We start from the raw sequence: 15,313 nt of genomic DNA, 5'->3' as shown, positions 1-15,313 counted from the left end.
GATTTGTTGGTTACTTACTTTGTTAGTCCAGTTGCCTTTGTTTGAGTTGTGAATCCATTTGAACTTAAAATTTCTCAATAAGTTTGTTTCCTAATTGTTTTCAAATCCATACCTCTCCTCATAGTTTGTCATAGCCTAGAGCTGGGTTGTGACAGTACGGTGTAGAGTCAACACAGAAGTATAAATTAAGTTTTATGAGCTGACACTTCACAGATCCATCTACCAATGTATTCAGACCTGAATCAGTCTTTCAAGGAAGGAGTGACAAGTCTTCAAAAACTTTTCCAAGTTCATTTGCCTTAATTAGATCTACCTTGGAGTAACCATGACCACAGACGACTGAGAATCCTCACAGACATTTAAAACTTCCTCTTTTTTTTCTGGCATACATAATTAACCATGGTGGCAGTACAGACAAACTTTCTGAGCAGCCCAACGTTTTCAAACAACAAAAAGACATGGATTTCAAGTTTTTGAAATACAGTTGGATTTTTGCACGACTTGGCAAACTAACTGCACATTTAAGGCAATTCAAACACAATGAAACTGTACCAAGTTTGTGCCAAAAGTTAAATTCACTCTTTGCATGCTCAAAGTGTGTGGGATTTCCTCGGTTTGGTGTGGATGAACTGAGCTGACTTCAGCTGACTTAAAACCAGCGTCACTCATGCCTTCACTTCTGTGCAGCCTGTGAAAAAAAATCCCCTAAGTGGAGTGGAGGCTGTTTGTAGAAGTTTATGAATGTATTTGCTTTACAATGACATGCTAAGCTATCACATATGGGTGTAATATTTGGTCACCCACACACCAGTTTCCATTTACAGTGTTTGATATTCCAGCATAAGTGCAGTTTTTCTGCCATGTTGAGCAATTTCCATGCATTTACAATCCATAATTCCTGCTCTTAGCTGCTATATGCCATCATTTGCACATTGACCGAGACTTCCAGAGTGAAAAATGTAGAGGCACAGGCGGGCTGAATATTGTGTGCAAATGTGTAAATGTGTGTATATGTGTGTGAGGCATGAGCCTGGAGACAATCCAGGGGCAGAAACTGTGTGGACGGCACTTTGCAAATTGCATTGATCTCTCCCTGGACCTGCTGCCCATCCTAATGCTGTGGTTCCCGGGATGAGAGGGGGGGCTGTGCGGTTGAAACGCCTCCTTCATTTTACTTCCCCTGGTGTTTTCTGCCTCTTTCCTCTGCGGTCGCCCTTGTCTTTGCCTTCTGTATCACTTTCACGTGTCAGTATCTTAATTTATCTCCTTCCCCCTCACATTAAGTCACCATCGATCACACACACACGTTCTTATGGACGTCCACCTGCAGCAGCATATTACACACTTGCCTCTGTTAATCACTGGTATTACTTACATGCTTCCCTTGTCCTGTCCCTCTAATTACAACATTATTAGTTGTCAGGTTGATGAACAGCAGTTAAGATCCAGAGCATGACTTAATGAGTGAGAAATGATAGAGGAACATGACTAAAGCAGTTGATTTCTTCATGAAATTAACTTAAAGATGCTCTGACTAAAAATCAGCTGACAAATTCAAGCTTATATTTTGATAATATGTGTTTTCAGAAGAATTGATATGTCAGGTGTCGGCCTCTTCTCAGCATTAGTATTCCGTGATACAACATGTTTTGCTGGACAATTACTGAGATCATGTGTAAGCAGTTTGGGAAATCAAAGCCTAATTAAGCTTAATGATACTCCCATCAGTTGGACAGCAGCCAAGCATAAGCACACTGTCATGAAAATTACATGAAAAGGCTTCTTGTAAGCTCTTGGGATCTGTTTATTTACAAATGAAGCGTGGGACATGAGGGGCCCTGCATATTAAACTACTTCCTCCCACTGAAGTGTGACATTGACTGCTTAGTTAAGTATTAAATCTGCTTATCTTACGCTTCAGACATTAAAAACTAACACAAAGGAAGTTTTATTAACACATCAATAAATATCTGTTCTAATCTTGTCTTAAATATGCACAGTACAATTTCAGCTTATTGACCGAAGTTGTGCAGATACTGAATATGCTATGACAAACACGGACCACACATAAAATATTATGCAAATATATTATTATATCATTAAATATATTCATTATGTAAAAAATATGCACATATCTTTGTATTGAGTTATGTCCAGTTTTATATTGATTTCAGCGATCATTGCACACTAAACCTGAGATACGTAAGAGTCTTTGATCTGTTAATTGACAGTTCATCATCTTAAGTGTTAGCTCAAATAGATGGAAGACACTGATGGAAGACCTCAGAGCTCTATTCTTGGTCCCCCTACTTTGTGTTTAACAAACATGGCTATTTTTGCATGCTTGTCGGTAGTTATGCAGTTGAACATATCGTACTGTTCTGAATATACAACAATGTTTTTTCTCAGGAAATTCCCTTTGAAAAAGTGTGGTGGTTTTACTTTTTGGGGACAAGGCTTTCAACAGCTTCATCATCTTCTCTGTTCACACCCTCCCATCCACTTGTCACTCAACAAAACCTCCCTACAGTGACAGGTGATGTGCAAATTGACAGAGAGGGGGGAGGCTGGGGGTGCTTCAAAAAGTTTTTTTGTTTGTTGTTTTTTTCTGCATTTCTTGTGGTGGTTGCAACATTATTTTTCCCTACTCTCTATCTGCTATATGGAGTGTGCTCATCTCTGTGTGTCTGCATGCACTTGTGCCCGATACAGAGAGCAGAGAAATGTGAATGTGCAACAATGAAGAGACAGAAATGACATCTCGGCATGTAAATAAGATTTTAAAAAAAAGGGATGTTAAGTCTGTTGAATAAAGGGAAAGGTTAAGACCTGATGTGTCCGGAAGGTAACCATAAATTAGGGCTGATTCATTTTTGTCAACCCACTGTGATGCTAGATACACTAGATACTGCACTATCATACTGTTATGAACAACAGTCTACCTAACTTTTTTTTTTCTTTTTCCTCCATGAGATGAGCCACACTATGATAAAGCACTATGCTGTTAGAAACAACAGCCTGACTTTTTTTTTTTTTGGATATTATTATGATTATTATTTTTTAATTTTTTTAAAATAAAAAAAAAAATAAAAACATTTTTTTTACGTTAAAACAAGACTTCCCCCCCAAATCTCTCTTGGAAAAAGGGGGTCGTCTCATATCCAGGATCATCGCAGATCTAGATCAATACAGTATTGTTTTCTTCTTAGGTTACTAAATAACAGCTGGGAAATGGACTGCTGATCAAAAAACATGTTCTACATTTATCTTAAAGTTAACTAATTAACACTACCCCTTTTCAAATTAATCAATAAATCAACAGACCTCAGTTTGATCGAGTCACATTAACTCTCAACTAGTGCAGAAAAATCTTGATAAGATGTTCTCCCACTGTCAGAACATGGGGAATCTTTTTGCTGATGCAGAAACCTAATTAACTTCTTTTTCATCAATAAATTCAGAGCTGACAGCTGGAATGCTTTTTCTCTCTGGCGTTATTTGTGCTGATACCGACAGATTTCTTACGGCAGCAATTTTCTAAATGGAAAATAAAAGAACAAAGAAAAAACAATTCAATATGGCTTTATTACTAAAATTTGAGCTCACCGTCTCCTCATCTATACTGCTGCATCAGACTTGAGTCAAATAAAGCAACACAAATATCTGCATCTCTGTTCTGCCTTTTTCCACGTTTTGGTCTAGTATCTTAACTTTCTGCAGTTTTAAGTTTTAAATGTGGTGTTGCTGCCCAATAAACGTGTATTTGGTTCCTCCTGCAGATGTGTTTATATTCTCTCTAAAGGTTTTATGGTGTTAAAAGACCAACATTTCACAGTGATTTGAGAGTACAGCTTACAGAATGTTTACAGAGCTGTTAAGGCCATTTTTCTATCAGTATTTCATGTTTTCATCCAAATGAATCTGGTCCAACATTTCACAGACTATTGAAGCATAAGGTTATTATCCCTGTTTTGTATTTTGTGCATCCACTTGTGACCGGTGTCTCTTGAAAATAGGTCTATCTTAGCCTAAGTAAGCCGGAGTGTTTTCCCTCACTTCCCCTCACTGCGTCCTGTGTAAACAGGTCTGTTAACACTCGGGTGCACAGGGGAGTCCGGCTCCCTGGTTAATGCTCCTGTTTTTGTGTTTGTGATGATGACGGTGGACCCTTGGGGATGTTTGTTGTATATTTGAGAGCTTGTGCCGTGCCACTCCTCTGGTTCGAAGAAGCTGCTGATGCTGTAACAAGTCCCCCCAGACTCTGTAAGAGCCCCACAGACTGCTGTTGACTGTCCTGCTTCATCTGGCCCGAACCTGCACACACCGTCCCACTGCGGCGGCCTCACTGCGAATATACAGTTAAATATAGGGCACACTGTACATGGCTGAGAGGACGCACTGACATAGTGTGTAATACTGGTGGTTCAGTGGGTACATGCACACACATACATACACAAACACACACACAGTTACAGTGTTTGAGGGCATGTAAACAGCTTCACAGCGCTACAAATATTCACTTCCATTAAGGTCACGACGCTACAATAAAGAAAACAACTGCAACCACAAGCTCATCTATTGATTTTCCTGTAGCTGGTAACAAAAATAAATATAAAATGGTTCATTTTATTGTTCCGCTCAATAAAGGAGTTGTTAAACACAACGCAGCTTTCCCCGAGTCGGAAATCATTGGACTGTAATAAAACAGCAATAAGTCACTTCTGCTGTAAAACTGAAGATCATTGCTGGTGTTCAATACCATATTCTCCTGGGATTTATTTAAGATGCCAATTCTGAATTGGCAAGCCTATAAAAAGGGCCTCTTCTGGACGTAAGCCAATAATTGTTGGCAAGAAATCTGCATTTGTAGCGACAAGCCATTAAATCAAGAAAAGGTTGCATGGTAAAGCAGACGGTTCAGAGCTTTCAAAGCTGTCTAAACATTGTAAAAGTGTGTTTATACACAGAGAGGGTGTCGTACATCGTGCGGGTTATGGGGGGACGCATTAACAGGGAAACCAGACTTCCCAGGTTGCCTAGAAAAGCATTTGAAGCCACTTTGAAATGAGTTTGAAATGGTTTTATCTTAACTATAGGAGGGAGCCAGAGTATTCATTAAAACCAAAACCTTAAAAAACGTTGTGTTTGCAGCACAGACTGTATAAGATATGGACATCGTCTCTGTGACATCACCCATCTGTTTCTAATACAGAGTTTTACAGCCCATTGTCGTAGGAAGCGTTATTGGAAAATACAGGAGGTCCTTGACTTACTTGGTTCTCAACTTGCGTCGTTTCAACGAAATAGAGAAGGTTTCGAAGTTACGCCGCTCTGTTCATAAGCTCCTACGATGTGTACTAGTTTTTGACGTGGAGTGCGTATGAATACACAGCTAAGCGGTCATCAGTATCGCCCACTTTGTCTCGAGTCGCATCATAGTGTAGACTGTCTATTTTATGTCTGTACTGTTTTCCTATGAATATAAAGTATAATACATTTAGAGATTTACGGGGTATTTAGGGTAAGACCCCGACTTATGCAGAATTTCAGGTGACGATGCATTGTAGGAACGGAACTCATTCTTAACTCGAGGACCGCCTGTCATAAACTTTATTTGTACAGAACTCTTTAAAAGAAATATCACAAATTTCTGTACAAAATGAAACAAACAGAAGAGAAGTGAAAGAGAAGAAATAAAAGATGAGTAAAAGAGAAATGTAAGAAACAAAAGACAATGATATCCTAGAACGAGATTTGATGCCTCTGAAAATAGGTCATCGCCAGTTGGCCACGAGATTTCGACAGTCGTGACGACACAAGGATCCTTTCTTTTTATTGGAGTAATCTGATAAAGCAGCTCCTCCTCTGTGATGTCAGTTAGTCACACAACCGCCACCGAGGGATACACCCACCAAGAGCCGAGTATAAACGTATAAACTATACATGTTACAGTACCGGTTTGACTCACCACACTGAAGCGTCCTGAGATGATCTGTGTTGAGGTGGATTTTCTTCCTCCTGAGCTGCAGAACCGTCCGGGTCTGACTCGGGGTCCAATACAAAAGGACGTATCCTACACTCTGCCATTTTATTAGTGCTATCAATGCCTTACGGTGAAGTTTTGGCAAACAGCAAACTCGCTCGGTCTACCCCATCCAATATGGCGATTTTATAAGTACTGCCATGCTGCAAAAACCGCCCCCTGGCTCTACCCCCTCCGCCCCTCTGATAGAACTGACCAATCAGAGCACAAAGGGCTGTGATGTTGCAAGGTTACTGGAGGTCATTCTCGAAACAGAGCATTTCAACGAGATCTTCAGAATGGCCTAAAATGAGGATATTGAGAAGGTTATTGTGGGGCAATGAAGAAACTAAATGACTTGTACTGAGGGCAGAAATGCTTTACAGGCATCCTAGTCTGGCATAGTGAAAAGGAGAAACAAGCATAATATGTTCCCTTTAATTATGCACAACAATCCCAGTTATGAAGCAATTTGAAGAGCATACAAGTAAAGCAATCTGGATAACTGGTTTAAAGAGTCATACTCAGGGTTTTAAAACTGATTCAAGTCAGTAAAAGAAACTGCAAATGAGCAAGTATTGACAGAAATTAGTTGTGTGTTGCCAAGAAGGGCTGGTTTTTAAATTGTTCCTAGATGCCAGAAATATTTCCCTGAAATAACTTCATGCTTGAATTAATATCAATTCAAGGGTTTAGTTATTTTCAAAAAAATATTAATTAAAGCCTGTTCTTGTTTTCATTGTCTGAAGTTATGTCACACAATAACAAGTGCAGCAGCTGTAAGACTGGAGGGTACAAAGTGCACTCAAGCTTCCTGCAGCAGGCGGAAATAGAGCTCTCATAAAGAGAATTGACTTTTCTACACATATTGTACAAGTGTTGTTGCAAGCACAACACACACACAAGCTCACACACACTTCTAATTTCCGCCCTTCTCCACCTCCTCTCCATCCAACCAAGCAAGTCGCCCGGGCGGGTCGACAGGTCAACAGGGAGCAGGGTGAGCAGTCATGGAGAGGAGGCACACATGTGGAAAAACAGGCTGAAACTGGTCCAGAATCAATTTTCATCATCTGGGCGGCAGCTGCTGCCTGGTTAGCTGATGTGAAGGAGGAGTGAACCAGACCGAGCATGATGTTACGGAGCACAGGATCAGCCGCCATCAAAGGATGTGGAGGATGCTTTGAGATTTGTGTCTGTGAGTCTACGGGGGGGGGTTCCAGGGCTTGAACTCACCTCTGCAGATGGTGCCGTTGCCAACGTAGCCGGGCTTGCAGGTACACAGGTGTCCTCTGATGGTGTTAGTGCAGATGGCGTTCTCGTCGCACAAATTTAGTCCGCTGGCGCACTCGTCATGCTCTAAGGGAGAAAAGAGAGAAATAGTGAGTTTTTTTCTTTCTGTGTGAAAGATCACTGGAAGATGCTTGACTTCTCTCTTAGCTGAGAAATCCCACTGATGGAAGACGGTCAACAAGCTAATTGGCTGAAAACAAGATCCAAACTTATTGAACATCCACATCGCCAAACACAGGTCAGACTGATCAAAACTGATAAGAGATTTCTTTCATAACACACTAACCAGGACAAAGTGTTTGTTTTTCCACGCAGCGTTCCACTGAAACAAGAAGCAGCCAGCAGAGGTGTGAGGAGAGACAGCTGATACGCCAGGTGTGCGACTGATTGCTGAATATCAGCAGCAATTAGCCTAATGATGTTGGCTTGAACACTTGTGACTAGTGAGGCCAAACATCAAGAAATATATCAACACTTAACATTCAGGAAATCATGTAAACAAGCTGAGCCTTCTCAAAGCTGTCCGACCACGGTATCCTCATCTGACGCTGACGGAAACGGGTGAAATAACTGCAGTTAGGAGCTCATTAACAACTCGATTTGCATCTGTTTTAAGAGCAAAAGACACAAATCTGTTTACATCCCTGTATGTGTAATATGTGATGACTATAATCAAATGTTTTCTGCGTACACGGGTGCAGTTATTTCTTGATTGGCTGTATTTATGTCCTGCAAACAGATCATTTGGATTTTATTAATGCACATTACCTGGAAGCTTTTGGATGCAGACCAAATGTTGCAGTACTGTAGGGATTCATAGGGGCACAAGGGCAAAAAGCAAGAGCCAGAGCACAGAAAGGATGGAATTCAGGGTCGCTGCTCCACCCTAGTAGTACAGATTTGTTGCGCTGTTTTGTCAAAAGTTTGTTAAGAGTGTGTGTGATTGTTTGCTTATTTTGCAAAGTGAATGAGGGATATCTGGACAAATTTTGCTATTTAAATAGTGAACAATCGTAACACTGGCAAACCGTGCTGTGTTTGAGCACACTTCAACCCGAATGGCCAGTGTAACCAAAACTGCTGTGCTTGAGCAAGATTTACTCCTCTGCTTTGGTGCGCTCCAGAGAAGTGGGCTTCAGCATGGTTTACTTCATGCACGAGCACAAGCAAGCGGACAGCGCGTGTGATCCATAACGTATGATCGCCATGAGTGCATCTCTCGACAATCATTTGAGGTGTTAAAGGGCTGTGTAGGGCCAAAACGAATCATCATAAGTCTAAAAGTCTCTAAAAGTTAATGCAGAGTTGTCTGTGCTGGCTCTGTTGAGACCATGTCTCATGTAAACAAGTGCTTCATGATGACGTCGGCTGGCCATGCATGTGTGTGATACCCGCTAAAGTCTAGTTCATACTGGAGAGGTGCGATGGCCAGTGTGATTGAGCCCTTAGGTATTCATGGGCCTGTTTTTGGTGATAGGGTCAGTTATGTCTCTGTTCTGTTATGGCAAGAGTTCTAAAAGGTTTTTATCCAGGTCAATGTGTTCACTCACACTGGCTTCTCTCAACTGGGGTGCAGTTAACATGATAATGTTTCACCCGAAGATACAAAAAAAACATCTGAAAAAAATTTGAGTTTCCACAGAAATGCTGAGGAACTGAAAGCTGACCTGTAGTGTGCATGCCAGGCCTGTAGTTGGCGATATAACTGTAGAGTCTTTTGGTAGGCCTTCACCTAAGTAGAGGAGGGCTGATCATCTGGCATATATATCAAATGTGTCTTTGCTGATTGCAGAAGTGGAGCAATAGATGCACATTTTGTTGAAAGGCAGTGAGTAGATTTAGCAGATTCCGTAGTCCACTATTGTTACTGTTGCTTTTGTCTTGTTTGCACATGGCAATTTAAGTTTCCACAAAGAAAGCGTAATGCATATGCACAAAGCGGAGCATGTGGTCAGATTTCCAGCAATGATGGCTGCTCTGGCCAACTCTAGAGGCCATTTTCAGAAGTTTCAGTTTCGAGTTGGCTAAAACGCTGTTTCTTGTAAACAGGAGGCCAACATGCAACAGTAACTTTGTGTTTCATCTTAAAACCTTTGTCATGTAAGTAAACCCCTGGGTTTTGGTTGTTTCTTAGTTATAGTAGGTCTGAGCTCTCTGGATCAGATTCACATGACCTTTATTTTTGTCAGATGCCAAACCAGTGTGCACAGAGCAGAACAAGCAGGACAGGAAGTTATGCATGGAAATCACATTCAAAAATCTGTTTGACTTCCAAAATAAAACTCCTGTGTCATCACCAGATCTTATCAGACCAGGAGTCAACAGGTTTGAGGTTTTACAGCCCAACATGAATGGGGAGAGGATCATCATTGGGGTGGCAATTCACGGAACTCCTTAGTCTGTAACTCCAGCTGTCTGGAGTTCCTGCTACTTACCGGACCAAACACGCAGCCGGTGTGAGTTAAAGAGCTTTTAACCTACTCTGAGTGTCCTGAAACCTGAATCAGGTATTTAAGCGCTGTCACGTACAGATTCCCTGTTTCTAGAAGCAGAATATGTTTGTACACACCAAATATAACCAGAAGTATCTATACTAGTCATTACTAACCTTAAAAAAACAAACAAAAAAACACAACAATTGTTAATTTAGTGCCTTATTTTTACTTTTCACAAATCCTCACCCTTCTCTGGCTGAGAGGCTTTGAGTTCCTTGTTGACAAATCATTTCTCTCCCATTATTTCAGCTCAGCAAAACAAAAACATTACAAACACGGAGCAATGATGTACCTGTGTCCTACATAGTTAACTGCTTTTTAACACAATCCTTCCCTGTTTGTGAGGCGTTCACTGCAGATAGCTGAAGAGATGCCAGCTGAATCCATCACATGGAGTAAAAAAATGAAAAAGAGCTTCACATCAACTGAGTTCTCTACAGCTGACAACAGAAAGCACCACTGCTGCCATGTCAAAAAACTTGCAAGAGCATTTCTGACATTTCTCCCCTTATCCTTGGATTGAAAGCCACATGGAGCTGGATAAATTGTAATGCAGTAAAACTGTATTTTATAATAAAAACAGAGCAAGGTCAGGGTACAGAAATACAGCCAGTTATTCCTCTCAGAGCTGTGTGTTGTGTGCATGCTCAGGGTCAGTGTTTTATATCCCGCTGGCTTCCATGAACTGCTCTCTTGCCTTTTATATGTCTGCTGTTAGCGATAGCAATATGAGGGGGGTTTAGCACTGCAGGTGGTGCATGATTAACCACCAGTAAAAGACCTTCTACCACACCATAAATCCTGCTACTGCTTAGACTGAGTAAGTTAGAATCTGCAGAGTAGAAATGTAGCTCGAGATGTTTATAAAATATTCTCGACTCTCTGTGTGCCGAGGACTCTGGAGAAAGTTGAACCTCGCTGCCTGCAGCCTGAGAGGTGGCTCAGAAAACAGTCTCTTGGTCCTAACCTTGCAATTTGGAAGGAACTATCATTAAATAGAGTAGGTTGTTTATCGGTCACCTAGCCCTGTAAACAGCCTGGAAAATGGAGTTTATTTTAGACACAGACAGAATTGCATGGCAAGAAATGCTTGTCTTATCAAAGGCAGTAAAAGATGGAAGATGGTGAACATGACGTTTATTCTAAAAATATACTGTAATGTTTCTTCTCTGAGGAATAAAGATGGCAGAAAAGAGATGATAAGTGTGGTAGAGATGTGGGAGAGATTTGCACCAAAAAGGCAGAGGCATTAAATGGCAAGAATGGGAGAAAAACTGAAAATCGATAAATCAGAAAAATCAGGATTCTTTGTCAAAAAGATTTTGTCTTTGTTTTTTTATTATTATTTTCCAATTCAAATTCTTTATTTCAGTCTTTGTTTATAAACTGGATTAGAAAAAAGTTACCACTTTCCTCCAGCAGAGGGTGAAATGTTTCTCTCTGACTCACATGATGTGCATTTTACAGGAAAACATGGCTCCCGATATAGTCTGTAGACATTATTATCATCATTTCACTTTTTCACATAGTCTGGTGTTAAAAAGCAAACTTAAAATTGCAAAAATCAAAACAATTTTAATTTCATTGGCACCTCAAAAATCATATTAAATTCCAATCACAAGAATAGCCCTATTAAATGGTGAACAATGACTTTTTCCTCCATGAAAATTGCAGGGGATACAGTACTTCCATATCTTGGGTGTAGAGTTTGAATTAGAGGATGGCATTTGTGGTGTCAGATTTGTTAGATAAAGGTTTGAAGCTCTACATCTTTCTCAAAAAGGCCTAATTCCTCCAGCCAATGTTAAAAAAAACTATGGGCATACAATCGTGAAGATAAACTGACCAACATTAGCAACAAGCAGCCTCAACATCTTCCCTAATGCTTATTCCTAATTCAAGGGCTTTCCCCCAGCATTAAGGTTTCCTTAGTCAAGTCATATTTATAGCACAGCATGAGAAATACCTTCCCGCCATCTATCCATCATTCATGTATTTCTCTCTCAGGGTCAGGGGGGCTCAGGCCAACCTTAGATGTCACGAGACAAGATGTGTGGTATAACTCAGGATAGGTTGCCAGTCAATCAGAGCACTGACAATAACTCACCGGCCACTTTATTACAGCTGAAATACACCAGATGCATCTCCAGTCCATCTCTGCCCTGTCACCGCAACAGATCAGATAAGTTTCCATTCAAGTCAATGTGTCAACCTACACTGGATCCACTCTGATGCAGTCTGTCTGCATGGATGCAACGCTGTGATGCATAAATTCAGCAAAGGGAAGATCAAGCGGGACAGGAAGTTGTGGCCGGAACCTACCTACTAACACCCAGTGTCTTTCTCTTTTTTTTTTTTAACTTGTCCTGTCCATCATCACGACAACAGACTTATGGTCTGGCTGCCCTATTGTGCAGAACACATTTACTTTTCCAAGCGGAGCCATTTGTGTATAAGGCTCCTCTTGAGTTTTAAAATGATACTCTGTTTCTTTTCTAATATCACCTTGTTCTGATCAAGCAGTAATCTTCAAACTTGGCAGTATACGGGGAGAAATATATTTCTTCCAAAACACCCAGTGACTTTCAAAATAAAACAAAATGTGTCAAAATTAGTTTACATTTAGCTTGACTACAATTGCCAATGGACATAAAGAGTGAGGCCAGACCAGGAGTCAACAGGTTTGAGCTTTTACAGCCCAACATGAACCAGGAGGGATCATCTTTGGGGTGGGAATCAAGGGGACTCCTCGGTCTGTGACTCCAGCTGTCTGTCAGTCATGCAGATTGTCGGACCAAACATGCAGCTGGTGTATTTCAGCACAAGATACACCTTGCTAAATTGACCCCCAGTGCATCAGAGATTCTGCTTCATTTTGACAAGACAGGGTCAAACAGCTGCAGGTTTGTGGACTCAACATCCATGATGAGAATCTCCCGTTCCACCACATCCCAAAGGAGCTCTACTGGATGGAGATCTGGAGAGTCTGGAGATCATCAAAAGATGGGTACACTGTGCTCATAAAGGGACGGACATGGTCAGAAACAATACTCAGGTAGGCCACGGGTACTAAGGGGCCCAAAGTGGGTCAAGAAAATATCCTCCACACCATTAGACCGGATGGATCCATGCTTTCATGTTGTTTCCTCCAAATACTTAGCTGACCATCTGAATGCAGAGCAGAAATCCAGTTTTGGTGAGCCCATGTGGACTCAAGCCTCATATTCCTATTCAAGGCTACTGTTCACTCTATGTGAACATTTTAGTTTTACATGGAAAATTCCTGCACATTATAAACTTTATCTAAGAATAAAAAAAATCTATGATGTTTTTTGTTTTTTTCCTAGTAATTGTTATTCCCTCCTCACCCAACAACAGCAAAAAAAAACTAAAGAATAATCACTCATTTCTGACATTTCTGGATTCATAACCCTCCTCCTATTCCACTCTGCATCAGCCTGCTGCAACATGTTAATCACACAGGAATCTCATGTGACACATCCCGTACCACGTTCAACTAATTAGCCCTGCACTGATAGATCCTAATGAAGCTGCTCCGGAGATGACCTGGGGCTACGGCAATCCTGCTTAAGTGGGGATGTGCAATTAGAGAAATAGAAAAGGGAAATCAAATTCATCCATTTTTAAGAAGAGAATAATTATGACAATATGAAATAATTATTTCTCATAAATATGGGAGTCGTTTATTTTAGGCAACGTGTTTATTGATTTAAGTCTGGCTGGTGGGAGCTGATTAAGACTCAGTTAATTTATCTGCGATTATATTCTAACGTGATTTTAGATGATTATAAACAATACATTAAAAGCATGTCATGATGCAGAGCTGCACAGCTGGAGCATCTTCCTCATATTAAAATGTGTACTGTCTCTTTAAGTGCCACTCAGGACCTGGGCCTGAGGCTGCCTCTACTTATAAGGTACACACTCGCTGAACACACTCCTCATTATTATGCAAAAGCCTTGGTGGGAGTCATGACTAATACATTCCCCTTAATTAATGAGTGTAGCTCGTGAAGCCCTGAAGCAACTGGGAGAAATTATTTAGCTTTTCTGTTCCCAAGGATTTCCTCCCCACATTCAACGATAAAGTGAAGGTAAATGTCAACAGTGCCACTTGGATGTGTAGGAGTTTATGTGAAGGGATATTAAAGGCTGTCTGTTTTAATGGTGGTGCAATGGAGGAAGAGTACCAGGATTAAAAATTCAGCGTGTTAATGGGTGTGAGCACAGAGGAAGAGCAACACAAGCAAAACACTGGCGGCCGTGGTGGAAGCTTATTTACTGTTTAATGTCCTCCGGCCAATTTGAAATGATCGAGTTGGAAGTGTAAACAGACAGATGCTGTGGCTGAAATGACGGATAATGAGAAAGTGAGATGCTGCCAAGCTGCATAAGCAATAAATCCCCCAGAAAACATACTTTGGGGCTCTGCTGTTACTGTTGCACTGCAGCAGCAGAGGAGCTCTAACAGGTTCTTTCATTACCCCGCTTTAGCTGCGCACATCTGTCAACGACGCTAACGCCAAAAACACAGAGCGAGAGCACAGGTGGAGGGAGAGCGATGAACAGGTGGGAGGTTTATTCCTGTCAGGGAATCCTAAACTAGTTGTTTGAATTTTAGGGGAAACAGGTCTTTATATTCATGTCAGAAAAGCTTTAAAGCGGTTTTAGCTTCTCCTGGGACAGTCAGGACCAATCACAGGTTAGATTTCATGTATTCCTCACATGGAGCTCAACACACTCAGGGTTTCTGTGAGTAAGCTGGTTTGGCACCAAAAAACTGGTCATCAACTATTTTTCTGTTCACTTAGACTTTCTGCTTCAAGCTGTGTGCACACTCAGAGTCTGCTGGAATCTGCTGAATCTAAAGTGTTTATTTCACACAGAGCAGACTGTGAAATGAGAAGATGCATGATGAGGATATGGCGGCTTAGATCGTACCTGTAGTTGATAAGACCAACGGTCTACTCCAGATGTAATACCACCCAAGAATATTTTTTAGTACAATAATCAAGTAAATTACAGTACTTAGCAGTAGGGATGTCCCAATAAAAAAAAACTGACTTCCGATCTGATCTGATTTTCCATATGTTTTGCCGATCCGATATCGATACCTCTCTCTGATAAATCCCGTACTCTGTTGGGTGATTCTGTTGTAAATGATGAATCATATTGTATTAAAGTGAGCCCTGTTGGTACCTCTCACTTTACAAATGTTTCAAGACTCTGTTTTCCCATTATTGCCTTCCAAAGAGAAGTAGTCCCTCACAGCGGACATGTTTGCAACGCGGTTTGATTTACAGCAGCCGTAAAGCGTGATGGTGCTTAAAATGCGTGAAAACTTGATTAGTCCCAGTCACATAACGAAATCCGATGCTATCCGGTGGAAATAGCCATATTGTGGGCCTTACCAATCAGTGTATCAGATCAGAACATCCCTACTAGCAGCTGGTTTACAGTAGTTAAATTTTTTTTTTGTATC

At 40.9% G+C, this 15,313-nt stretch overlaps 1 protein-coding gene across 1 annotated transcript in view; it reads right to left on the bottom strand.

Annotated features, from left to right (window-relative positions):
- LOC141787630 (protein kinase C-binding protein NELL1-like) overlaps positions 1 to 15,313 on the bottom strand; it is a 418,608-nt gene that overhangs the window by 93,426 nt on the left and 309,869 nt on the right. The window contains exon 14 of the mRNA XM_074666181.1: positions 7,259 to 7,381. Within this exon, the coding sequence (XP_074522282.1) occupies positions 7,259 to 7,381 (123 nt within the window). The remainder of the gene's footprint in view (positions 1 to 7,258; positions 7,382 to 15,313) is intronic.

The sequence above is a fragment of the Halichoeres trimaculatus genome, unplaced genomic scaffold, assembly GCF_033239565.1.
Source record: "Halichoeres trimaculatus isolate MK-OKI-2021-1 unplaced genomic scaffold, fHalTri1.1 fHalTri1_scaffold_3, whole genome shotgun sequence".
Taxonomy (NCBI): Eukaryota; Metazoa; Chordata; class Actinopteri; order Labriformes; family Labridae; genus Halichoeres; species Halichoeres trimaculatus.
The sequence above is the reverse complement of the archived record's forward strand: the minus strand, read 5'-3'. Positions and strand labels throughout refer to the sequence as shown.